At 40.0% G+C, this 26,559-nt stretch overlaps 1 protein-coding gene across 2 annotated transcripts in view; it reads left to right on the plus strand.

Annotated features, from left to right (window-relative positions):
* CHD7 (chromodomain helicase DNA binding protein 7) overlaps positions 1-23,966 on the plus strand; it is a 152,096-nt gene extending 128,130 nt beyond the window's left edge. The window contains exons 23-37 of one of the 2 annotated variants that reach the window (XM_077492755.1): positions 1,725-1,814; positions 3,385-3,488; positions 8,867-8,996; positions 9,075-9,147; positions 9,311-9,368; positions 10,662-10,896; positions 10,983-11,191; positions 11,282-11,953; positions 14,679-14,839; positions 15,783-16,010; positions 17,936-18,379; positions 19,635-19,856; positions 19,950-20,090; positions 21,037-21,141; positions 21,961-23,966. In XM_077492755.1, the coding sequence (XP_077348881.1) occupies positions 1,725-1,814; positions 3,385-3,488; positions 8,867-8,996; positions 9,075-9,147; positions 9,311-9,368; positions 10,662-10,896; positions 10,983-11,191; positions 11,282-11,953; positions 14,679-14,839; positions 15,783-16,010; positions 17,936-18,379; positions 19,635-19,856; positions 19,950-20,090; positions 21,037-21,141; positions 21,961-22,836 (3,748 nt within the window). In that variant the 3' untranslated portion in view covers positions 22,837-23,966. The remainder of the gene's footprint in view (positions 1-1,724; positions 1,815-3,384; positions 3,489-8,866; positions 8,997-9,074; positions 9,148-9,310; positions 9,369-10,661; positions 10,897-10,982; positions 11,192-11,281; positions 11,954-14,678; positions 14,840-15,782; positions 16,011-17,935; positions 18,380-19,634; positions 19,857-19,949; positions 20,091-21,036; positions 21,142-21,960) is intronic. The other variant, XM_077492756.1, reaches the window with a different exon arrangement.
* Positions 23,967-26,559: the final 2,593 nt, after the last annotated feature.

Raw genomic sequence — 26,559 nt, forward strand, 5'->3', positions numbered from 1 at the left:
TTCAGTAAAGCATTCTGGCCATTTGGCCCCTGGAATATTCAGCCCATGTTCAACTGTTCTTTAGCATGGCATGTAGATGTTGGGATGTTGTCCTTTAGTTTAATTATGACCACTTTAAATGTGAGAGGTAATCTTTCTGGATATGAATATGGCATCGGCCTTTGCTAGCTTGTTTGGGAATTATTGTATTTCGCTTAACTGACCTGGAACACGCATGTCCCAACACCTCATTTGGACAAACTCATCCTCGGTCAGTGGTTTGCCAACTAATGAAGGTGTGATGACCCCAGAGCTTGCACCTTGACAAAGCCAGCTGAGATTCAAACCATCTCTGGGCAGGTTGATTGTACACAAGTTAATTTATCGATTGCCTTGGTTACAACCAACATGTCAGATTTTCGGCATGTGATGCTTGCCACTGTTTATAGCCGCTAGCAGCAATCATGTTCTCCTGGCAGATGGCACCTCACTGCCGGAAGAACACCACAATTCCGCAGGAGGAACTGTGTTGATGGGGGAATCAAATGATTTTCTATGGCCTGCATAAGTCCACAAATTAAGCAGCCGTATTTTTGTTCTGGCCGCTTTTGTTTTAAAGTTTGCCTGTAACAAGTCTGCTTTATTGGTTAAACCTGCATTTAAATGTTTCAGGAATAAATGGCTTTATTGAGCCTCATGACACTGTGATCTTGGTCAGAAATAAATATAGAACTGAGATCAAGTGCCCATTACAATTGTATATTTTCAGCTCTTGCAGATCTGTGAGGCTGTGTACACCAAAGTGCCATTGGCACCCTCCATATTGCATGGATAAGTGATATTCAGTGAGAATAATTGAGCTGCTTGTGTTGCTCCTCCAGATGTGACACAGAAGCTGACGGCTCCGATCATAATCTCCCCTGTCCTCCGCCAACTGCAAAATTAATGTGTGGCGCGTTACCTTAAGATTTAGGGTGTAAAAAGGTCAAATTAATGAAGTTTTCTAAATACATTCAGACAATATTGCTTGAGCGGCAGGCTTGAGTTCAGCTATAAGCTGACATTGACATGGATTTCCCTAGTGAAACATATAGTTAAACCTGGCAGCTTCAGCAGACTTCCTGCAAGGAGCAGGACTGCAAGTGGTTATAGCGCTATAAAACTGGCTTCTTTACAGAAAACAAATAGTTATATAATCCGAAAAACCCACCATCCCATTGTGAGGGTTTATTGTTCAGTGGTTTAAAAAAAAGACAGGGGGAAAAAAAACAGATTATAGATCTCGTTTATCCTTGCAACTTCTGATGTGCTTCCAAAAATGGTATTAAGGCAGCAGCTGAGGAAATTTTATGAGATAATGAAGCAGAACAGTTACTGAAAGCCATCTGCTCAGTTGTTTACAAACTTGCTCCAGTACTTCAGAGGCAGCGGTGCAGTACGTGTCTGAACTTCACAAGCTGAACTAGGTAGGACTAAATGTAATGCGCCTGGGCTGGGCTCAGCCTGCTCCCTCCCTGTGCAGCGTGAGCCGTTGCCAGGCAGGCCCGTTGGAAGCCAGCAGAAAGCACCACACAGAGGTGATTATATGCCACCATCTGTCACGCTTCAAGCCTACCATACAGCATGGCTAATCAGCCTTGGCAGGATGATGGATGAACAGCAGCAGCTGCCAAAAGCCACTGTTGGCAAACAATTCTGAAGTTAAGAACTTCTCCCCTCACCCCCTCTCTCCTCTTCCTCTCCAGGGTCCTGCTGCGTGTCCGCATGCTCTACTATCTCAGGCAAGAAGTGATAGGGGACCAAGCTGACAAAATCTTGGAGGGTGCTGACTCAAGGTTAGTGGATGTGCTGCTTGTCCTTGTCATAGAAAGCAAGGTCTCTACCTGCTGTTACTAATTATGCTCTACAGCTTCACATTCTTGGTCCCTTTTTTTTTTTTTTCCTCCTCTCTGGTTTTAACTCCTTCCTGCTTATGCCACTCTGTTTTGTGTGTTTTTTTATTTTTTTTCAAAATTTATTTTATTTTGGTCCTGTTTATAGTCCATATAATTTTTTTTTTTTTTTTTTTTTTTTTTTGTTTTATGAAAAAATGCATTGGTAAAGAATGAAATGTGTGTGTGTGTGTGCACACACTCCTGTATTTATTTAATTGGAAACTTAATTTTTATGAATTTTATTTAAAAAAAAAAAAAAATTGTTCTGTAACATTTTCTATCATCTATACACACATAATTTTCACCTATATTAAATGTGTGATTTAGAATTTACGCTGAAGCGCCTAAACATTATTAGGTCAAAGGTCAGATCAGAGGTATACTTCACATTTTTGGCAGCATTGACACTGGTCAGTACCTTAACCTACACTTTGGCCTGGTTGAGACATAAACAATTGTTTTTTGCCCCCAAAGCCCCTAATTGGAGCTAGAAAGTGAGTACTAGGGAGAGGGGATGGTTGTAGTACAACAAATTTCACTTCTGTACAGCCTTTCCGGTGATGGGCTAAAAGAGGAGCAAGCAATTAGTTGGCCAAAGCCATTGACTGTTTGCTTTTTCACTTTAGTCATGTGCACATGAGCTGGGAAGTTTAAATTTGTGAATTTTGTAATAAGTATTGGTGTGGTTTGGTGTATACTCTGACCCTGCATACTGCAACAGTAGGCTCAGAAGTATAGAATCTTGTCTTGTACCAGAGATGCTTACACACTCAAAGCATTATGGGTCTGTGAAGGCCATTTTAATTGCTCTGTTGTCAATCGTAAATTAACAGTAATTAGTTACAGTAATAGGCACACTTAAACCCAAGTCAGGGCTATGAGATTTAAAGTGCCATTCATTAAATATTTGGGTATTGCTGAAAAATACAGAAATAATACATTAAAGCTTCAATGTGCTAAAGTTTTTATCCTGGGGTTGTGTGTGTAGAGTTTGTAAAAATAGATTTTATTAACTTTGTCAATAATGGCAAAAATAGTTATACATTTCTCATGTTTATTAAACTGTTAGTATGATTCTAGTAGCACTGATTGGCTATACTGGTCACTACTGCAATGCGTTTCATCTTGAGTATCCTGATTGAAGTATTTGTTTTTAAAATTGCAGTTCCATTTTTACATTTTTTGCCACATAAATTACTTGAATGCACTTAAATTGCAAATGTTTATTACACTGGCAGTATTCATTCCTAACCTATGAACCAGTCTCACTTTTATTTATTTTTATTTTTTTAGAGGCATTTATATGAGACTGTTTAATATTTGGTTAAACTTCTAATTAATCAGCCACAAAAGTGGAGCTTTTAATGAAAAATAAGCCAACCCGTGTAGTCTATAGAAGTTGCCTATGAGGACATATTGGTGTTTAGACTGACTCTTCTCTTTAATTTTTTATTTTTTTTTCCTTTTATAGTGAGTTAGATGTTTGGATACCAGAGCCCTTCCATGCAGAAGTTCCTACAGATTGGTGGGATAATGAAGCTGATAAATCCCTTTTAATTGGCGTCTTTAAACATGGTAAGCTGTCAGTCTGCTTCATCAGAATGCAGGGCGTCATAGACACTTAGCGCTGGAATTCTGAGTGATGAGCAGAGGTGTCTGATCTCCATAACTTGCTTTTACAAGGTTACTTGGCCTTTTATTCAGGTGCTAATAAATGTAAATTTCAGTTTTAATTTGTTTTAAAGTGTTTAATAACATTTACAGTAAAATAAGTCAACATTTTTAGTAGCATTGAATTGCATAAAGTTGAAGTAAAGTTAGTGTTGTGTGGCGCATTATTTTTCTGCACACAACTGACTTCCTGTAATTACAGTGACGGCCTCTTTAGATACCGGTACTCAATACTTCACATAGACATTTGTAAATGTTATTGGTTACTCTCTCCTATCAAGTTTACTGTTCTGTATTAGATTTGCTGCCCTCCAAGTCAAACATGGAATGTGTTCCTTATAGAATACTTCCTGTTTTCATATAAAATATTTCAGGGGATAAAATGAAGTGATAGACTTTTGCTCAGGAAGTTGCATTACATTTTGACACATTTTAGCTCCCCCTTGAAGCGTTTTGCAGCTCATTGCTCTTCCAGTGATAGTTAGAATTTCTAATCCACTGCATGTTTTTTGTAAAATATCTAGGAGAGAAAAAAATTGAACACTGATCTATAAATAAAGCCAAACCATATTTGTAGTAATAATGGCCACACCGTGTTATAGATCTCCATAAACTTAGCTTCCAGCTCTGCTTCCCTTGCTAACTCTCTGCCAGCCAGTGTCAAAGTGGATGGTGGGCTTAACCTCTGCTATTAATCTGTACAAGTGCCTCCTGGGCTTTGTTCCAAGCAATATTTCACAAATGTCAGCGCCGAGAACTCCCAGCTCCCTTGAGTGGGATGCAGCCTTGTTAACTTTGAAAGGCTCGGGGATGCAGAGCTGGCATGATATATACAGTGAGCGATTCCTGATTATAATCCCAATTCTCTGGAGGTCGCAGGCATATTCTCAGCAGCATGGCCTGACTAAAGGGGAGAATGATGGCTTATAAAACCTTTCATGATTACAGTTTGGCTTCAGGCTCTACAGCAGTTAGGAGAAGTGTGTTGTACTACAAATCCTAATTGAATTGTGCTGTTCTGCCTATGTCCTGCCTTTCTTCTAAATGGGAGCCTCAGCTGAGTCCGGGATGATCTAAAAATCTTTCTCTTGCAGTGCACTGTTGGGATCTGCCATTTTCTATCTAGTCAGTTCAGCCAGATAAAAAAGCAAAACAAGTGTGTTAAAACCATAGAGGGAGCAGTGTCATCCTTCTGACATACATCACATGAAACCTAATAAGACAGGTTCGATGGCCTTTCATGTAACCCATGTATACGGAGTGAGTAGAAAAGGGTGAGCAGCGGGAAGGAATTTTAGGCTATTCCTGGGCTCAGCAGATGCATATTGGTTGCCAGGGAGAGGATGGGACCTCACTGTGCACAACTTTCTAGAATTCAGTTAAATGCTGACTTTAAAGAAAATGAAGGCTAAACAGTGTCCAGGGATTCTGAGAAGTCTGGTTTGCTGTGATGAACGTTAGAAAAAAAAATCTTTGATTTGGTTGAATTTAGTTTTACTTCAAATAAATTTATTTTAGCGTAATAAAAGTTAGTATAAATTAAATTGATACCCCAGACTTAGTATGATTATGTAATATAATGCATTACCTGTTCTTGTAGCTGAGAACAAAATCAGATTTTATTGTGTAATACATTAATAACATAACTTGTTACACTAAAATGTGTTCTATCCTGATATCAGCACTTGGACACATGTCTTGAATAATATTAAATTAAAAGCCGTTGTCTAATGTATACCCCAATGCCTTTTGTATGCTAAGGGATGAGGCAAAAAGTGTGAAAAGAGCTATAAAATATTGCTTATTCTACATTTTTTTTTAATTGCCTAGACTGGTTTGTTTGTATACCTAGACAAGATTAGCAATCATTGGATGATAGGAATAGTTCAAACCAATTGTTTTCTGTAATTCAAATCCCATCTTCAGTGTTTTAAAGTGGCTGTAAAGCCTCAAGGATTTTCACCTTTATTGCATTTTATGCATTAACCACTTGCTGACCGGGCCATAGCCGAAAGATGGGTACAGCGCAGTCGTTTTTTTTTCCTGGGAGGGCGTCCATGAACGTCCTCCCAGAATCTTGCTCTGGGGCGCTCCCGCAAAAATCCGTGACCACCGGGTCCGGAAGACCCGGCGCACCATGGATTGTGGTAAACGGCCACTGCTAGTGGCCGTTTACCACGTAATCGCTTCGTCAAATGAAACTCCGTCAAACCGGCGTGTCATGACGCCTGTTCCTCCCTCCCCTCTGTATCGATCTGTACAGTGCGAGGGCAGAGGGGGAGAGATTGCAGCAGCACTGTGGGCTGGATGTGTAGTGCCCACAGTGCTGCTCTGTGGCAATACTCTGCAGTACTCTTGCCAATACTGTGCAATACTCCAACAATGCCATACATTTTAACCCCTTCAGCCCCGGACCATTTTGCTGGTCAAAGACCAGACCACTTTTTGCGATTCGGCACTGCGTCGCTTTAACTCACAATTGTGCGGTCGTGCGATGTGGCTCCCAAACAAAATTGGTTTTGGTGGTATTTGATCACCCCTGCGGTTTTTATTTTTTTGAGCTATAAACAAAAATAGTGACAATTTTGAAAACTCATTATTTTTTACTTTTTGTTATAATAAATATCCCCCAAAAATATATTAAAAAAAAACATTTTTTTCCCTCAGTTTAAGCCGATACGTATTCTTCTACATATTTTTGGTAAAAAAATCGCAATAAGCGATTGATTGGTTTGCGTAAAAGTTATAGCGTTTACAAAATAGGGGATAGTTTTATGCCATTTTTATTAATAATTTTCTTTTTACTAGTAATGGTGGCAATCAGCGATTTTTATTGTGACTGCAACATTATAGCGGACACATTGGACATTTTTGACACATTTTTGGGACCATTGTCATTGATACAGCAATCACTGCTATATAAATGCACTGATTCCTGTGTAAATGACACTGGCAGCGAAGGGGATAACCAGGGGGTGGCAATGTAGGGGTTAAGTGTTCCTAGGGGTGTGTTACTAACTGTGGGGTGTTGGGCTTTCATTTAGTGAACACTGATCTCTGCTCCAATCACATGGAGCAGAGATCAGCGTCACTAGTTGCTAGGCAGAATGGGGAAATGCTGTTTACAACAGCATTTCTCCGTTCAGCCGCCTCATGAGACAATCGCGGGTATGCCGACGGCAAGCGAATCCGCGGTCCTGACCAGCACGCGAGCTTGCCGGTGGCGGCGCGTCCGCGATGGCAGGGTGGCATTAAAGATTGGACGTACCAATATGCCTGCCCGTGCCATTCTGCCAATGTACATCGGCGTGCGCCGGTCAGGAACCGGTTAACAGAAACAAAGATTTTTTTATCTTCGGTCTTTTTTGTTAGTGCAAAAAATAAAAACCCAGCGGTGATTAAATACCACCAAAAGAAAGCGCTATTTTTGTGAAAAAAAACTAACATTTCATATGGGTACAGTGTTGCATGACTGAGTAATTGTTGTTATTCAAAGTGTGAGAGCACCGAAAGCTGAAAATTGGACTGGTTAGGAAGAAGGTTTAAGTGAAAAAAACGAATGTGCTGCGGCTCCCCCCAGACCCTCCCTTTTTCTTGTGTGAGCCCGATCTGATCCAGCGATGTGCACGCATGAGCTCCCAACCGCTGCCTCTCTCCTCATTGGACAGATTGATTGCAGCAGGAGCCATTAGCTCCCCCTGCTGTCAATCAAATCCAGTGATGCGGGGGTGGGGCAGAGTCCTGCTGTCTGTGTCAATAGAGGCAACAGTGGGCCTCGGGAACAAGCCTGCACAGGTGCCCCCCAGGGAAAGCTGCTTTTCCCTGGGGGCACCAGAAGGAAAGGAAAGCGCCGGTGGGGCCCCCCACAAGAAGAGGCTCAGGGCTGCTCTGTGCAAAACAATTGTACAGAGCAGGTAATAGGCATGTTTCTTATGTTTATTAAAAAAAGAGGCTTTACACCCCCCTTAGGCAGTCAGCCTAATTAGAGATTTCAATAGATATTTGATATCATTATGTGGGCAACACTGAACATGGAGCAGAGAAAGCAAGGAAAGAATTGTCTGAGGAGATCAGAAAGAAAATGATAGAACAGCATGTGGAAGGTAAAGGCTAGAAGACCATCTTCAAACTTATAAAAATTGCAAATTTTAAGAAGTTTATGGTCCATGGGAAAATGTAGCTAGCTCCCTGGACTTGGTTGCAAGATGAATCAGCCCCAGATTTAACAGGATAGTGCCAATGGTTGGCAAATAGCTTAGGAATACTTTCAGAGAGATACAAACTGGAGTGTAGGTACATCAGTATCTAATTGCACCAATTGTTGCCATTTCAGTCAGATCAGACCCAGAAGGAATCCTCTATTCAAAGAAAAACATACATTACTAAAATTCATATTGACAAGCCATAATTCTTCTAGGAGATTTTTGGCAGGTCACATAAGCTATGTATGTTCAGAAAATAAAATGAAGAAAATGACACCATACCTACTATGGAGGAGGCACAAGTAAAGTATCTTTAGGAGCCGTTTTGTTGCATCTGGTATGGGGTGTCTTGAAGAATAATAATAATAATAAGATAATGACCCACAGCACCAAACATCTATGGAAAGAACTAAAGCAGGCAGTTTGGAGAAGGCTACATTCAAACCTGAGAAGGCTAAAGCCATTTGCTCAAGAAGAGTGGGCCAAACTACCTATTGGAAGTTGAAAAATAAATTGCTTGTGATTGCTGTAAATTCCAGTCAACAAGGTTCACCAACAGGTCATGTTTTCAGGCTTACCATTATTTTTCACAGGTGATTTGATCAGTTTCACTGCCTTAGTAATTACCAGAGCCATTTTCATCTGAGGAAAATCCTGAAAACATGACCTGTTGGTGTGCCTTGAGGACTGGAATTGAGAAACACTGCTCTCTATTTTGCAACAAAATATGTTATGGGTGCCATCATTTTTGTCCTTCTCATTTTCATTTGTTTAAAATATTTGCTAGTAAAGTTGGTAAAAAAAAGTAAGAAAAAAAAAATCCCCCCTCCAATTGTTTTATCTACAGGTAAGCATACCTGTAGATAAAAATACCAGAAATCTGTAACCTGGTTATGCGGCATTTTAGCTGTAGTCATTGCATTTTGTACAGCCTTATTAAATAATGTTGATGGTCTTCCTGGCAAATAATGCTTACCATTTTAATATATGCTGATATAACTGTTATCGGAGTAGCATGGCATTATACTCTGCTTCACATCTGAGCAACAGACTGTCACAGGCCTCAATGTTTTTCTGCAGGTTATGAGAAGTATCATTCCATCCGGGCTGATTCAGCTCTGTGTTTCCTGGAGAGAGTCGGCATGCCTGATGCAAAAGCAATTGCTGCAGAGCAGAGAGGGACAGATATGCTGGCAGATGGTGGTGATGGGTATGTTACAGTTTAAGCAGTATTATGCACTCAGTGAGACTTCATTTGGCTAAACTTATTTCACTTGTGCTTTTTCAGGGGAGACTTTGATCGCGAGGATGAAGATCCAGAATACAAACCTGCAAGGCTTCCATTTAAAGATGATATGGACGTAAGTAGACCCTCCCTTCATAATAGTGTTTAGATCAAACATCTATATTAAAATACTTTGACAAATTGGAAAGGGAACTAGAACCCTGCCTGAGGAGCTTTTAAAAAAATTAAGTAATGTTTTAGTTGCAAAAAAGATTGCTTAAAATATGTCTCTTCTCCAGGAATATGCAAACTCCCCTCTCGAGGACAAAGAGGAATGCATGGAAATGGACACGCAAGGTGAGGAGTGTAGAATGGCACTCGCTAAACTGTAATCGGTTGTCCCAGACCTGATTTGTTGAGTACCCATACTAATGTGGACACATTTGTAAAAGTAATTTTTTCTTGATTCATGTTTAGTTTTTTCTGAGCCTAAAACCCCACAGGCCACTAGAAAACAAGTTGTTGCTGGAAATTATTTTTTAGTATGGTTATTGGATAAAAGGTTTTAGTTGCAAAAAAGGCAGCAAGAAGTTTATATCTTTTATTTTACTGTGTGTGTGTGTGTGTGTATATGTGTATATATGTATATATGTATATATATATATATATATATATATATATATATATATATATTCACATCAGTCCCTATCTTAATAATAAGGTTCCCAACTCAAATTCATACATACATATGCTAGGACCCATTTAGACAGAAGTTAATTAACCTACCAAGATGTCTTCGGCGTGTAGAGGGAAACCGGAGTATCCGGTTACCCATGCATGCACAGCGAAAACATGCATACTTTAGACAGGTAGTGCCATGGTTGGGATTGGAACCAATGACCCTAAGGGCCGGTTCACACTGCGGCGCGAGGCGAGGCGACACGGCTCGCCTCGCCTCGCTCCCGCAAGTCGTCCCCATTGAGTACAATGGAACCGTTGTGAGAGGAGCGACTCGAGTCGCTCCGACTCAGAAAAAAGGTTCCTGTACTACTTCGGGGCGACTTCGGGGGCGACTTGCATTGACTTCTATGCAGAAGTCCTCTGCAAGTCGCCGCTGACCCCCCCTGCAAGTCGCGGCGAGGAAGTCGGAGACGCCTCGCTGCGGCTCGCAGTGTGAACCGGCCCTTATGCTGCCTGGCAGAAGTGCAAACCACTTGGCCTCTGTGCTGTTTTCTTGTAGATTTGTTTTTGTGTAATAATTTTAAGATTTGCATTCTTAATTGGCAATAGATGGACCTAAAATGCATTACCCTACTAGTCAAATGCTTCATCTTTGTCCTAACTTTAAGCTCAAGACTTTCATCTATTCTTGAGCATAACCATTTGCCAGGGATCATCTGAGCCTAACCAGGTTCTCGAACGCTCTCTTCCATTATGGGTGGAATTGTCTTTAAGACGGAATTAATCCAAAACGGGCAAATGTTTTTGTTTTTTGTTTTTGTTTTTTTTTCTCCTCTGAAATCTACTTGGAGTTCTTTAGAACACCTTGATGCTGTAAACCATATGTTGCTGTGTTCAGACAGGTTTTAGGAGCTTAAGAGTTACATGACTGTATGAAAATAATTCACAATAAATGCATTCTAATTTAAGCTGCAGAGAAGATGGGTGAAGGCAGCACAGAGATGGGAAAACTGTACTGGCCTCATACTTCTGCCCTTACTACCCGCCTGCGACGTCTAATCACTGCCTACCAGCGCAGTTATAAGCGCCAGCAAATGAGGCAAGAGGCCCAGCTGAAAACAGACCGAAGAAGACGGCGTCCTCGGGAGGAAGTAAGGGCCTTGGAAGCAGAAAGGGAAGCGATTATAACAGAAAGACGGCAAAAGTAAGTCCTGTATAATTTTTTTTTTTCCTTTTGTCTCTCCTACAAGCCTCTGTTTTCAATGTTAACCCATTTTATGAACTTTATAGATGGACAAGAAGGGAGGAGGCTGACTTCTATCGTGTAGTGTCCACATTTGGAATCGTTTTTGACTCTGTGAAACAGAATTTTGATTGGAACCAGTTTAGAGCTTTTGCCCGTCTGGATAAAAAATCTGATGAGAGTCTAGAGAAGTATTTCAACTGCTTTGTGGCTATGTGCCGAAGAGTTTGTAGAATGACCAGCAAGCCTGACGATGGTGAGTGACAAATCTGCAACTATCCATTTTAGTTTTATTTCTCCTTCCTTTCTGAAGGTTTTTTTTTTATTATTTTTATTTTTTTTACAGATCTTTGTGATCTCGCTACAGTAATTGAGCCCATAACGGAGGAACGTGCCTCTAGAACACTCTATCGCATTGAACTTTTGCGAAAAATTCGGGAGCAAGTACTTAATCACCCCCAACTTAATGAGAGACTTAAACTGTGCCAGCCAAGCCTTGACCTTCCAGAATGGTGGGAGTGTGGAAAACATGATAGAGACTTGTTGGTTGGTGCAGCGAAACACGGAGTTAGTAGGACAGATTATCATATTCTTAACGATCCCGATTTGTCTTTTCTGGAAGCTCATAGGAATTTTGCTCAAAACCGAGGGAGCACGCATCCTAATATGCCCATCCTTCTACCACCTGGATCCAGTTATAGTGACACACCCCCTATAATGCCCTCTTCTCCTGTGCGGGACGAAAAAACTGGAGAGCAGGAGGAAATTAAATCTGCAAAAGTTGAAGAGATGGACATAAAGGAAGAAGCAAAGGTTAAAAATGAACCTGTAGAGCCGGAGGAGAAACCTGTAAAACAGGAGAATGACTCTGAAATGGTTCCCGTTAAGGAGGAAATTAAAACCTCAGAGCTTACTCCAGATGCCGATCCAAAATCCATTTCTGAGAAGGGATCAGAAGAAGATGAGGAAAAATTATATGAGGATGATGATAAATCTGAAGAATCTTCCCAGGCAGAAGGTACGTTTTCAATCTATAGCACAGTAGTACCCATCTTTATTTCCATTTATATAACTGACTGGTCTGGAATACAAGGGCTTGGCCCAGCATAATGTCACAGCTGAAGTCTACCAGTGTAGGAAAAAGAATTATCTTTAGTCAACATTTAGGTCTTCTATACATCTTCCCATTCCTTTGCAGTGTGTTGCATTAAAGAGAAACTACTCTGCATCCACAAACCAAAAACCTTATTTAAATCAGGATTATTATTCAACGCAAACAACCCCCCCCCCCCCCCCCCACTTCCTGGAATCCATCTGCCCTTCAGGCAGGGGGGTGTGCTTAGTTGAGAGCCTCTCCTCCCTTCCTGAAGACTACTGGGTTGTATGACATAATTTGCCTAGGCAGGGAAACCAGAAAGTAACTGAAGAAATGTAAAAAGTTTTAAATAAGTGATCTACTTTACTATCTATTTACTAACCCTATCAGCATGGGGATTACAAAAAGCCAATGTTGATTGAGTGTAGTTCCACTTTAAGGCATTTCATTCATTAAAGAGGAAAACCAGGGCTGAATCTCCTCGTTTGAGACCCAGACAACAAAAAACTGATGTAGGTTATTACCCGTCTCAGAGTTCTACAAAGTGAGGAAAAGCTGGCATCAAATATATTTGAAGATAGTTGAAGCCAGTATTATAGATCATAGTCACATATTTGTTACAAAATTCATTTTATATGAAACCTTTTGTGGGTTTTTACTAACAAATGTTATTGGAGACCACAGTCATTGACTTTGTAGTTATATTTACTGTATCCTGACATTACTGTGCTCAAAGCTGATATCTATCATCGCTTATTGATAGTTTCCTGAGTAAATACATTTTGGACCCTGCTTGTAAACGTTAAGATTTTGGTAAAGGGTTTGTACCGACACCTATCTTCTCTATGGACATCAATTATATCTGGGGGGGAGAGAGAGAGAATGAGTTTCCTATAGACTAGATGCTAAAAAGGTTGGTTTTACCTGCAGTCCACTTTCATTGCTTGTTCGGTAATATGTTTGCAATGAAACATGACTCTTAAAGTGGAATTCCAGTTAAAAATAAAAAAAAAAACACCCTTTTATTTGTATAATATACATTTCTTTTATATTAACATGGTTGTAAAGGCTAGACCTTTTTTACCTTAATGCGTTCCCTGCATTAAGTTAAAAGGGCCCCATCAATTTTATTAACCCCCCCTGCCAAATACTTACCCAAGTTCACAGGACAGAGGCAGTAGGGGGGAGTCATTGGCTCCTGCTGTTAATTAAAACCTGTGAGGAGAGAGCAGGGGGCAGGGCTGTGTGTGCCAGTTGAACATACCAAGCTCACGAGGCCTCAGATGTACCACTGTAGGAATTTGATTCCTAAAGGGGCATACTGAGAAGTGGCGGAGCCTGGTGTATCTCCCTTGAAGAGGAGGTTTGGAGCTGCTCTGTTAATTAACATTGCACAGAGCAGGCAAGTATAGACCTGATTGTTCTTTTATAATAAAAAAAAAAAAACTTTACAATAAATGTAAGTATTATTGGAATTGTTGAATGTCTGATTAGAAACCAAAGTCTATTCTAGACCATCAGAAATTCTCTTCGATAATGTTGTGCCTGTGCATCCTAATATGGCTTCACACATTTGGATGTGGCGTTTCTGGTACTATTGTTGTTGTCTGCATAAGCAGCACAGCCTTATCCCATCTGGTCCCACCCAACCCTGCTCCTGTCTCACCATTGCCCCGCACTATCAATGATGTCCCATGAGACCTCTGACTGGAATGTGATGCAGCTCCTCCCATCCCCCAGCTACAGAGGAGCAAGTACATCGCTTCTAAAGTAACATCCCTGGGTCCAAGTAGACAAGGGAATATTAACAACAAAAAGGTACAAACAACAATCTCAGCATTTTGGCGTTTAAGGAATGACTAGGATTTCCTTAATAATCATCTGCGAGTATTTAAATGCAAGTGCTTTTTTCCACTTTAAATGGCATCATAATTAGGTTTCAGGGAAGAAACCAGAATTACACTATATTGCAAATGTTTGTGGAGACATGACCATCATGTCTACTTGAGCTTGTTGGACACTATTATGAAGCTGTCCTCCAATCATAGTCGTAACATCCTCTATTCTTTTTTGAGAAATCTTTCCACAAGATTTTGGAGTGTGACTGCGGAAATTTGTACCAGTTTAGACAAAAGATCATTTTTTTGAGGTTGAACTAGAAGACCTAGCGTGAAGTTGGCATTCCAGCTCATGCTAAAATTGTTTAGTAGGGTTCAGGTAAGGGCCCTGTGCAAGCCACTTGTGTACCTCCTACATGAAAATTGTCAAACTTGTCTCTGGACTTTGTGCACAAGGGCACAGACATGTTGGACCAAAGAACAACCTTTCCCAAACTGTTCCCACAAAGTTGGAGGCGAATAACTCTCTAAAATTTTTTTTTTTGTTCTGTAGCAGTAACAATACTCTTCACTGGAAATATCTGAGCTTAATAGTCTGGAGCTGTATCCACATACTTTTACCCATATAGTGTACATAATCTGGTTCCTTTTTAATCTAAATTGTGAGCACTAAAGTCATAAAAATATCACTTCATGGTTTTATCAGAGATCTCACTAGCCTGTGAAGGCCTATTTGTCATACTTTCTGGAATTACATGTACTTGCTCTCCATTTTGCTTCACACATATTGATGTATTATTTCACTACAGCTGGGATAGCTTCTCAGGACAAAAACTTTGACGAGGAAAGCAATGCCTCGTTGAGTACTGCGCGGGATGAAACACGAGATGGCTTTTTCCTGGAGGACTGTGAGCAGTCCGGGCTTCATATGCTGCGAGAGAGGACCTTCTCATTCTCCTTCTGGCCTAAGGTTGGTTATGGTTTTCCCTTTTGCTACTATACATTATATTCCATATTGGCAACTGTGATGGGTGCTATGTATGTTTTAGATTGTAGTAAAGAAAAAAGATTCCTAATCACCATGACATGGCCATCTGGTTATAAAAACAAGACACTAATAGGCTTATTCCTGTGGAAAGGAGGCGGTTTGCAGCAGCTGTTGTGTTCTGGTTGTGGTCTTTGAGCAGTGTCTGCATTTTTTTTTCTTTCTTTTGTAGCTTTTGCTCAAACAAAAACAATACAGTGACCATGTAGACTTGGCATTAATAGACTTAAGGCCTAGGTATGTTTATTTTTAATGCACAGCTTGCCATCCAGATTTCCTATTGAAAAGGAGCACATGAAGAACTGCATTAAGACATCTTTTTATTATAGTGGTATTTTTTTTTCTTTTCTTTTTTTTTTTTTAAGTCAAGCCCATTGCTTCGTTGTAAGTGATGTGGAATGAATATTGACATTCTTTAGATGCGGGGGAAGTTTTTATAATGTTGAACTTTATTAACTGTGACGCTAATGAGGAACCATTTAGAAGGCTGGGCCTGTCTGCATCGGAGAGCAGTGGCGATGGCTAGATACTGGAAGCAGATGTTTCTTTCTTTGCCCACCAGCTGATGATTAGAGAAAACAATGCACTACAGCCTCAAACAGTAGGAGTTCAGCGTATATGCAGACACTGTTGACTATTTTACCCCCTGCAGTAACTCTTCTTTTGTCTGCTTGGTGCTCCAATCTGAAGGGTGGGGGAGTTGTTACACTTATACAGGTTAAATGGAAAGCAAAAAGACTTTGTTCACTCTTTATCTGAAAGCCAAGCAAGCGTTTGAGTTTATTAATGCTAAGACAGTAAGCTATTCTGAGTGCAGCTATTTTCTTAATTATGTCATATGGGTCTTCTTTCTCCTTGAATGATGCAGGATCGTCTGATTATCAACCGATTAGACCACATCTGTGAGACCGTGCTGAAAGGAAAGTGGCCAGTAAACAGACGCCAGATGTTTGAGTTCCCCGGGCTCATCCCTGGATGCACACCAACTGCCATGGACAGCCCGATGCAGAAGAGAAGCTTTGCTGAGCTCTCCATGGTGGCCCAGGGCAACTTCAGTGGAAGTGAAGAGATCACTGCTTCCCCCCAACTGTCTCAGGCAAGATGCATTAACCTGTCATATACTGATTTTCGGCTGCTATATTCTGTCTTTTACAGAAGACTACCAGTTATTAAAAGGAAAAAAGTTCTCTAATGCAAAGCATAGTCATTGTTCAGCCTGAGTATTCATTTGAAATATATGTTCATGTTAGGATGCTGATTGACAGCTTAAAACTAGACTTGCAGTGGAGGTGCTTTCCCAGTGGTTAAATAGGGAGGGTGGATACTAAAGCTAGCCATACATTAAGCCTTTTTTTTTGCTTTGTCAGTGGGTTGAATGATTAAGAAAATTACCTGATTCCATCTACACATTCGATGTGGATGGGGGAATCCCTTCCACTGTACTGTTCTGACAGGAGGGAGACTTCCCCACTATCAGACTACACTGATCAGAGCTGTCTGCTTTAGCCGACGACACTGATCGTTTGGAGAAAAAGGCCAACGGGTGGTTGTACCGAAGTTGATCATTAGAAAAATGTCTGTATAACCAGCCTTCCCATACAAAGACCGAAACCTTGCCCTTGCTGGTCCCTGCAGAACTGTTCTCTGAAAAGTTGGCCTTCCTGCTGTCTGCTTTTAAGACCTTGGAGGTGAGAGGAACACAAGTATACATTTTTGCTATTTATACCAGCCCTTATCTTAACTATTTTTTTTCTGCCTGTCATATTCATACATTTTCAACCTAGGAAAAGAAGTTGGTATCTAGTTAGGGTAACATGTTTCCCATGACCAGCATTTTAACAGATCAGTCCCATTGTTTTGTGTTTTTTTTTTTTTTTTTTGAAGGAAATTCATAATGGAAGAACATTTAGGCAGGTATTGCTGACCTCTTATTCGAAAATTCTAGTTGCCTGGTTGTCATTATAAAGCATTGGTTTCAATAATATAAATAAGCAAGTGGGTCATTTCTCAATTTGCTGCATGCTTGTTCCAGGTCTGTTTCACGCACTGAAGCTAGACAATTGGGCAATGAGTTTTATTTTATTTATTTTTTGGAGACCAGCAATGACAGCCCACTTTTTTTTTTTTTTCAATTTACATTCCCTTTATATTTAGTAAATGGGCATATAGTGTTCAGAAGCAGATAACTTGCTGTTGTCAAGCATGAATGAGTAATGCCTAAATTACTTTTGTTTTGAAAGAAATACTCTGCATTAGACTTTCAGGTGACATACTGTTAGTGTTAAAATTTGTGAAACTGAGTAGATGGACATAGCTCAAGCATCAAATATATATTTAAATAGATTTTTATTGCAAGCTAAAATGGTCATTATTAAGGTTATAGTGACCATTTACAGGTTTATCAAAGGTGAAAGCTTGACTTTGGGAGGCATATTGTTTTCACCAGTATCCAATATTTCCTCATATGACCAGAGATGAGGTAGGGATATTGCATACAATTAGGTATAGTATGTAATAAAGGGAAGTTGGCATGGTATACAATCCAGTTTTACATTTTGTTAAACACATATCTGTTTGCTATGAATTGCTGCTCATATTTGCATATTAAAGTGGATGAAAACCCTCCATATACTCAGTGAAGTGAACAGCCTCAGATGATGCACAGGGATGAAACAAATCCTCATGCATACGTTTTACATGTATATCTGCTGTCTTCAGCTTTATATACTGTTTAGAAAGTGAAAGTCTTGTTAGAATTTTGTACTCAGCTGAAATTTCATAAATCTGGTTTACATCCAGTTTAAGCTTTGTTTGTAAGTACATTATATGAGCTCGTCATAGGCTACATTGTTATTTTGAACTAAAAACCAGCTATTGTCCAGAAGTTTTTTAAACCAGCCATTCAGTTCTTGTTAGACTATGTATGCTCAGATTAGTTCTTGGGATCCTTCAAACATACCCAAGACCATTTTATTTTTCCTTTTAAACTCTAACTTGATGTGTTTTGCATTTTGGTTTCAGGAAACCGCTATGAGTTTGACAGTACCTCGTCAGCGAAGGCGGAGGAGGCGGAAGATAGAGGTTGAAGCGGAACGAGCTGCAAAGAGGAGGAATCTAATGGAAATGGTGGCTCAGTTACGTGGATCTCAGATGGGAGCAGAAAATGGACAAGAGAAAGTTGTGGATTTATCAAATGCCTCCAGGGAGGCTACAAGTTCTACCTCAAATTTTTCATCTCTTACTCCTAAGTTTATCTTGCCTAATTCATCCACCCCTGTCTCTGATGCCTTTAAAACCCAAATGGAGCGACTGCAGGCAGGTCTTTCTTGCACGCCAACTAGGCATCTCCTCAATGGTTCTCTAATAGATGGAGAGCCTCCAATGAAGAGGCGAAGAGGAAGAAGGAAAAACGTAGAAGGTCTTGATCTATTGTTCATGAGCAACAGACGGACTTCCTTATCTACGGTATGAAAATGACATGCTTCAGATTTGCACAAAATTAATAAAATAACCCTACATACATTATGTAGAGCTTCTCCAGATAGTGTAGACTTTAGGTATACCAAAGATTTGAATCTCTTTCCACATTTGGCAGTGCTCCATGAATTTTGTTGCTGCTTGCGTCCTATTTTCCTTTTAATATTCTTTGGTTTTGGATTATGTTCTTTCAGTCTGTACCACCAACATAAAAAAAAAAAAAAAAAAAAAAAAAAAAAGTCATCTGTTTTAACAAAAAATAGATCTAATCCTACAAAAGGGCTACACTGAAAAATTGAATGTATTTTGGGATAGTAGGTCAGAGCTGCCCCTTCTTATTTTGTTGTGCTTTGGAATAAAAAAACATTAATTTTAGGTTTAATTAACTTTTGACATATACATCTTGCAAAGTTTGTTCTTTCTTTGCCTGTCCTAACCTGCTTCTATTCTGGTGTCATTGACAAGTCCATTCCAGTGTACATTCTAAAACATTCAAACATGAGGGCTAGTTTGGACTGTGTACTTTTACACTATCAAAATTACTCCACACACTTTAATAATAAGACCTGCACAAGAGTATCTAATTATACAAGCACCTTAAAGGATTATAACCTGGTATGTTGCTGGATATGTTATGTTCCATGTAATTACCTTAGTGAGCCAAGAGGGGAATAATGATTGCTGGAAATGACATATACATGTTTAATACATTCATGGTTGCATCTAGGAGAAGTAAGCAATCGTCAAGGTGCTGATCAATACAGGCAATCTTGTTCACATTAATATTTTGTTTTTTTTCTTAGCTGTGCCCGTTGGGGAGATTTCTTTTCACGTCCTGTCCTGTACACGCAACACCAAGTGGTGGAAATCCCTCCTCTTGGTTGGTTGTGATCATAACAAGTGTCCATATATATAACTAATTACCCCACTATTCCTGTTCTCATGACATTTCAACATTTTTAGGATTTTTCCCTACTTTTATTCCTGGTGACAGTACTCACCAGGACAATTCAAGGGTGAATCTCCCTAGTTGAGGACACAAGCAGAAGGTAGAACACTGGAATACATTCTAATCCCTGACAATGCTATCCAAAAAGGGTTTGGTTTAGGTGCTGTTTAAAATTGGGGTCCAGAATTCTCAGTGGACTAAAGATGGTTTGTTAAGATTTATATATAATCTATCTGTATTGTAATTTTTTTGCTCATAAGGATTATCATCATCGATCTGCTTTTGTCTCTATAGGAAGATACCGATGTGACCAAAGCATATGAGGATGATATTGAAACTCCACCAGCAAGAAACATTCCATCTCCCGGGCAGCTGGAGCCAGAGACCCGGATCCCCGTCATTAACCTGGAGGATGGGACCAGACTAGTTGGGGAGGATGCTCCCAAAAATAAGGACTTGGTTGAATGGTTGAAACTGCATCCTACTTACACTGTCGATATGCCAAGTTATGTACCAGTAAGTACAATGAACAGGAGAACATTTGTCCTATTGTGTATATGTAATGAATACATAAGCCGGTTTTGACCAAAAACATTCTTCATCTAACAGAAGAGCGCAGATATGTTGTTCTCCCCATTTCAAAAACCTAAACAGAAGCGTCACAGATGCCGGAATCCTAACAAGCTGGATATTAACACATTAACGGGAGATGAAAGAGTGCCTGTAGTGAATAAGCGCAATGGCAAAAAGGTAACTTTTTCAGAGTCCTGAAGGAAAAGGGTTTCTTTTAACAAGAATTAGCCTGCTGTTATCGCATTTTTTAATTATTTTAAACACTGTAAAAATAATTGATGAGCATCTAAGGAATTTTGAACTGGGACATGGAACATTCATTTTACTAGCATTCTGTTTATTTTTATTTTATATCTATGCAAGTTTTAGGTTTGCAGTAATTAGATAATTTTAGCTGGTGTTCCAGTCAGCAATGTAAAATAAAGGTAGACAGTTTGCAATGCCCACCAGTATTTAAAGCACTGTATGCACCATATTCCTTTTGCTGTAATAACATCCCTAGTTACACAAGGAATTATGCATACTTACACTGTATAGAAGTGACAAGCACCACTTTCTATATGTACTCGGTGTAAGTTAAATGAAACCAAAACTCTTAGCTGCTTGTTGGCAGTGTTATTGGCATTATTTTAAATATATTATGCATTTATGCTTAAAGTGGTTAAAGCCTAAACATTTTTTTTACCTTAATGCATTTCTTGCATTAAGATAAAAAGATAAATGTTTAGGTAGTAGTAATCCTCACTCTCCTCTTACACCTAACCAAGCCCTCATTCGATCCTGCACTGTGCTTGTCTGCAGCAGCTCTCTCCCTGCACTACTTGTTCTTCCAGGCTATGCTGTGGCAGCTGCCATCAATCAAAGCCAGTGATGAGGTAGCTGGGGGGGAGGGTGGATGGTGCTGAGGGAGGGAGCATGCCCGTATGAGTGTCCCCATAGGAAGCCGCCACCTGTGGGCGCACTTGCCAGAAAGGAGACGCGGGGGACCCGAAAAGAGGAGGTTTGGGGTATATACCCATTATAAACTGGTTGTTTCTTCTTTATTTTTTTTAAGCCATTGACAATCAATTTAAATATTAACAGTACTTTTTTTTTTTTTTTTTTTTTTTTTTTTTTTTTTTAGATGGGTGGAGCGATGGCTCCTCCAATGAGGGATCTTCCTCGTTGGCTAGAAGAAAACCCTGAATTTGCTGTTGCTCCGGACTGGACAGACATAGTAAAGCAGTCTGTAAGTATTATCAAGTGTCACAGAATGCTCAGTGCATCAAACTGTCTTAGGAGCAATTTTTTAAAGGCGCATATTTCTCCCTAGTCTTCGCCTTAAAGCTATTTTCTAAGTATATAAAATCTCTAAATACCAAATCAAGTTCTAAAGACCTGCTACAGTAAGGGTGAATCCTAATAAATCTGTCTTTCTGGTCAACTGACATTTCCAGAGTTGACTACTGTGCATACGCTATTTAAAAAAATTGTTCTGCTCACTGCTAATGGGATTCCATTTTAAGTATTCGAATACTTGAACCTGGTGAACCCTAGTGTTTGTTATCAGAGATTTTGCTACTTTCCTCTCCACATTTGATATCAGCCATTTTAGGTTACTGGTAAATTACTAAAGCAACGTGGCAATGTTTATCTGTGGACTCGCTCCACCAGAAGTTGACCATGCAGAGACAATAGTTCCCTATTTGGCATGGGCTGTGCATCACTGCTTTCTTCAGTTTTCTAAACTTAAGATGTTACTACTTTTTGTCTCTCAAATGAGATTTGCCCTCACTTCCTGTCTTGTCTAACATATGTTAAATAGGAGGTGGTGTGTGGAATTCTCACACATGGGGACCTAGGCAGCAATGAAAAGCTGAGAGGTTCTAATCCTTTCAGTCTGTCCATAACATAAGATTTATTTGGGTTAACTGGGTTTTAACCTTGTCCATGAGTGCCATTATATCCTTTGTATATAGACCAAATTGTTATGTGTTTGAAAGCCCATTTAAGTAATTTGCATTTGTGTGATTTTGTACACAATGACAGTATCCTTTTTGTTTGTTAGGGTTTTGTACCGGAGTCCATGTTTGATCGTCTTCTCACTGGACCTGTTATAAGGGAGGAGGGAGCCAGCCGAAGAGGGAGAAGGCCAAAAAGTGAAATTGCCAAAGCAGCGGCAGCAGCTGCTGCCGCTGCTGCAGCCTCAACGTCTGGAATCAATCCACTGCTGATGAATAGCCTCTTTGCTGGAATGGATCTTGCTAGTCTTCAGAATCTTCAGAACCTGCAGTCTCTCCAGCTTGCCGGTCTTATGGGGTTCCCTTCAGGCCTTGCAACAGCTGCTGCCAGTGGAGGGGATGGTAAAAATACTGCTGCCATGCTGCCTCTGATGCTGCCAGGTCTACCTAACATGTTTGGGCTTAGCGGGCTATTAAATCACCCCTTGGCAGCTGGCAGTGGTGGTAATACTACTACATCTTCAGGTCAAGGAGAAACTGAAGATGGCACTTCAAAGTCTGATGAGAAAAAGACGGACACTGATGAGGATGGCAAAGACTCTGAGAAAACTACAGACACTGTTTCTGCTACTGACTCTGTTGCTGCTACTACTGCAGCTGGATTGGCTGCAAATTCTCTGGCCTTCAGCCCTTTCCTACTGTCTACCATGGCTCCAGGCCTTTTCTACCCCTCCATGTTTCTACCTCCAGGGCTAGGGGGACTGACACTGCCTGGTTTTCCATCACTAGCTGGACTTCAGAGTACTGTAAGCTCTAGTGAGGAAAAGGCCACTGACAAAGGGGAAGCAGAGAACCAGGAAGCCAGCGATGCAGATGAGACCATGGACAAAACAGCAGACTCATCCGTTTTGGAAGATGACATAGCACACGAAGAAGAATTGGACTCACCCGAAGGCGGGGAGGAGAACGACAAGGACAAATAAACGGTCTCAGTTACAGTGTTCTAAACTTTTTTCAAGTGGTAGTCCTACTGTTTACACTCACAGTAAATGTCCATAGTTTTTATAAGCTGTTCTGTAAAATAGTGTAGCAAAAAAGAAAAAAAGGAAAAAGTCCAAGTCATGTCACACGGATGTGTCAAAAAAGGTATTTTGGTCATTAAGTATTGTGCAGTGCATTATTTATAATTTCTAGGAAAAAGTTTTGGAGAATGGATTTTTTTTTCTAAAGGAAATTGACATAATGCTCTGCAGCTCTTTATTTTTATTATTATTTTTTTACCGTTGGTATTACGAAAGCAGCAATTTTGTTTGAAATCATGGTGCAAAAACGAAGGACAGGCTGCTTTTAAGGAATTATGAAGTTATTTATCTTATTTTTTTTTTTTATTTCTTTTTGCTGTGAAGGTCAAGATATTTTTTTTTTTTTCTACATATCAATTTTTTTTTGACTGTATTATGAGGGTTCCACACACACAACCATTTCAGACAATCTCCACAACCTAGAACGTCTCAATCTGGAGGCACAGCAATACAAGGCAGCTGTTGAATGTGAAACGCTATCCTGTATTTTTTATTTTTTTTTCCTATTTTGAACACACTCACTGCGGAAGTCATTACAGGACAAAACTACAGTTAAGTCGTCTCATGATTTTATAATGCACTGGTCGAAACATAAAATTTAAAATCAGGTACCTTTTTTTGTTTTTTGTTATTTTTTTCTCCTTTTTATTTTTAATTTAAAGGATGGACTTTGTTACGTTAGCCACAAAGCTAAACAGCATTACCTCAACTCTAAACTAGCCTTGAAGTTTACAGACATGACTTTGTAAATGTTTGTGTTTTTTTTTTTTTTTCCTTTTCTCTTTTTTTGTGTTTCTTCTTCTTTTTTTTTTCTTTTTTTTTTTTGGAAAACTGCTATCATGTAAGATAAACTGTAAATTGCTGCCAACAGTAGTAATGATGCTTTTAATAAAAGTGATCCATGAGATGCAGTGATGTAATTAGAGATAACGTAGAAGTGTCTAGGGAAACCAAATCAGAACTGGTGTACACCACTTTATATTTTGTATTCACAATAGAAGCAAATACAGTATTATGGCTTTTGTACATCCTTCTTTGATATTTTTCAAGACGGTTGATGGGGGAGGGAGGAAAGAAAAAGGAAAAAAGCTTTCGAGAAAACCGCTGCACGGCAGTGTGGGGGGAAGGGACACAAATGGAGTTGCTCTGAATATACCAGCTTTGCTACCTTGATAAACAATGACACCACTCTCTCTATTCCCAACCTTGCTAACCTGAGAGCTCTTTAGAAAACAAAGGGTCTGCAGAGGGAGAATGAGAAGTCGTAGCAACAAAAGGGGCAAAAGAAAAATTAGGCTTTTATAGGCACAATATGTAGGTCATTTATCTGTGGTTAATGGGTAGAAAAACAATGTAATGGTGTCAGTGAGAGACGACTCTGTGGTACTCTGTAGAATACAGCTTGCCTTGCCAGCAAGGGCTGTGCCAAATAAACACTGAATGAGAACTAACCTAGTTTTGGGACATCAGAGGCTTTCCAGAAGATGATTGCATTTTCAGCCTGGTTTGACCTTTGGCATTCTATGTGTAATATTGTTCTAGAACCATTCAGATCCTTACTGCCATCTAAAAGTGCAGAGCCTGCATTATTGCCATGCATGAAGTCTTATGATTTATTACTGGCTTTTCCAGTATTTAAGTGACAGATACAGTGAAACTGGGCACAGGCATTGCTTTTAAATATAACAACCAATTTGTTTCATTGTTCTTGAAGGAAACCTATATGGAGAAAACAAGCTGCATTTCTTTGGAAAAGGTTAGTTGTAGGGCTGTTATGGCTTCCATAATTTGCGACCTTATACTAGTATGCAGATCAGGAGTTCTGTGATTGCTTTGACTTTACTTGCTGTTTGCTGCTACTGGGTTACTAACTCAATAAGTAATGAGGCCATAGTTAGCCAGGTAACTAGCATATTCTGAAGGAGGTCAGCAATGACTGATTTTCATATTTCAGTGCTGGTTTGCTTTAAATAAAAGGTATGGTCGCTTCTGTGTTCTCTGCCGGGCTTTCCTCTTTCTCAGCCAGCGATCACAAGCCCTTTCCACCCACAGATGTTCTCCAGGATGCGTATTTAGAGAAAACCCGGCCAAAGGCTGACCGCTATCACTGAACTTTTTTTTTTTTTTTTTTTCCCTGGCCTTTTCCTTCTGAAAATGTAAAGAACCTTCCTGTCATGCTGATCTAGTAGTTTCAATATTTTACGGGTTACTGAGATGGATCAAGTAAGTATGGAAATTGGGTGTTCTGACTTGATGTTTTGTACAGTTAAACTGTGAGCATTTTCTGGAGCTGAATTGCATTCTGTATATTTCTGTTAATACAAGTTTGCTGAGCTATTGTGTTCTGATTGTGGGAAACAAATTGACAAAATCCTTGTTGCTTCTGCTTTCTGACATCACAGAGGAGGGGTAGCAGGTATGGATATACCTGAGATTTCACTGTCCACAGCTGATCTGATAGGTCTCAGATCGCATTGGAGAGCCCCGGAAAAGCGTCGGGAGTAGAGGGCCTCTTTCCACACCCTGTAGAAGTGATCTGGCAGCTGTAGAGTCTGATCACTTCTACATGAAAGCTCAACGCTGGCAGATTTCGATACCGTGATCAATACTGCAGCCATAATGTCAGCATCACTGCTTCCCGACAACGATATGATGAGAGATATATATATATCTATATATATATATATATCTATATCTAATTTATTTATTATATATTCTCTGCTGCCCCCTGACAAATGATCAAGCCATGATTTTAATGGTAGGTTTATTTTACCAGTGAGAGACAAAATAACAAAAATATCCAGAAACATACATTTCAAACAACCGTTTACAACCACTTTTTACTACAGGTAAGCCTATAATAAGGCTCACCTGTAGCTACCCTGGATATCTTCTAAACCTGTATGGTTTAGGCGATACCCCCTGTACCTGCATGTACCAACGTCATCGGCACATGCGCACTGAAGCTGTTGCTTTAGTCCCCATGTACACGGGATGCTGTTAAACCTACGTTCAGAGGCAGTTGGATGCTTTTTTCAACTGCCACTGAACTCATTCAATGTTATCCTATGTGACCATGTACACAGTCTCGTTTATTGCCGTTCTTATGCAGTTGCATGTAACGGTGTTTCTTTGGAAGTAAAAAATGGGTTCAGACGCTGAAGATTTCCACGTTTCAGATGGTAAACGCGGTACCAGCATTTAGATGCATTTTTGTTTATAAGCGGTTTTAAAGGTACCCTATATTTTAGACCTGAAAAGATGACACCAATTGCTGGTGTTCTCATAGTAATAATACTAAAGGCAGTCAGTTGATTCTGCTACCTGCATTATAATCAGTATATACGTCCCAGCTTTGTGCAGCTACAGCTCCCTGCAAACCATTGGTATGTCTGGAAGGCTAACAAGGAGAGGCAGACAGTCATGAGCCAATAAGAGGGCAAGCAAGCTCTGTATCTAGAGGCAACAGTGCTGGTTGTGGAAGCGGTGCATCCTCATCAGCACTTGGCCATGGGACACGCTTGTCCTTCTTTTCAGCAACTGGACGTGTTGAGCCGCAACATGCCGAAGACTTGGTAGAGTGGATGACCAAGCCCTCCTCATCCTCTCTCACCCAGGCTCAGG

This window comes from Lithobates pipiens, unplaced genomic scaffold (assembly GCF_037356315.1).
Source record: "Lithobates pipiens isolate NorthernLeopardFrog02 unplaced genomic scaffold, aLitPip1_a1.2 Scaffold_19, whole genome shotgun sequence".
NCBI classification, from domain to species: Eukaryota; Metazoa; Chordata; class Amphibia; order Anura; family Ranidae; genus Lithobates; species Lithobates pipiens.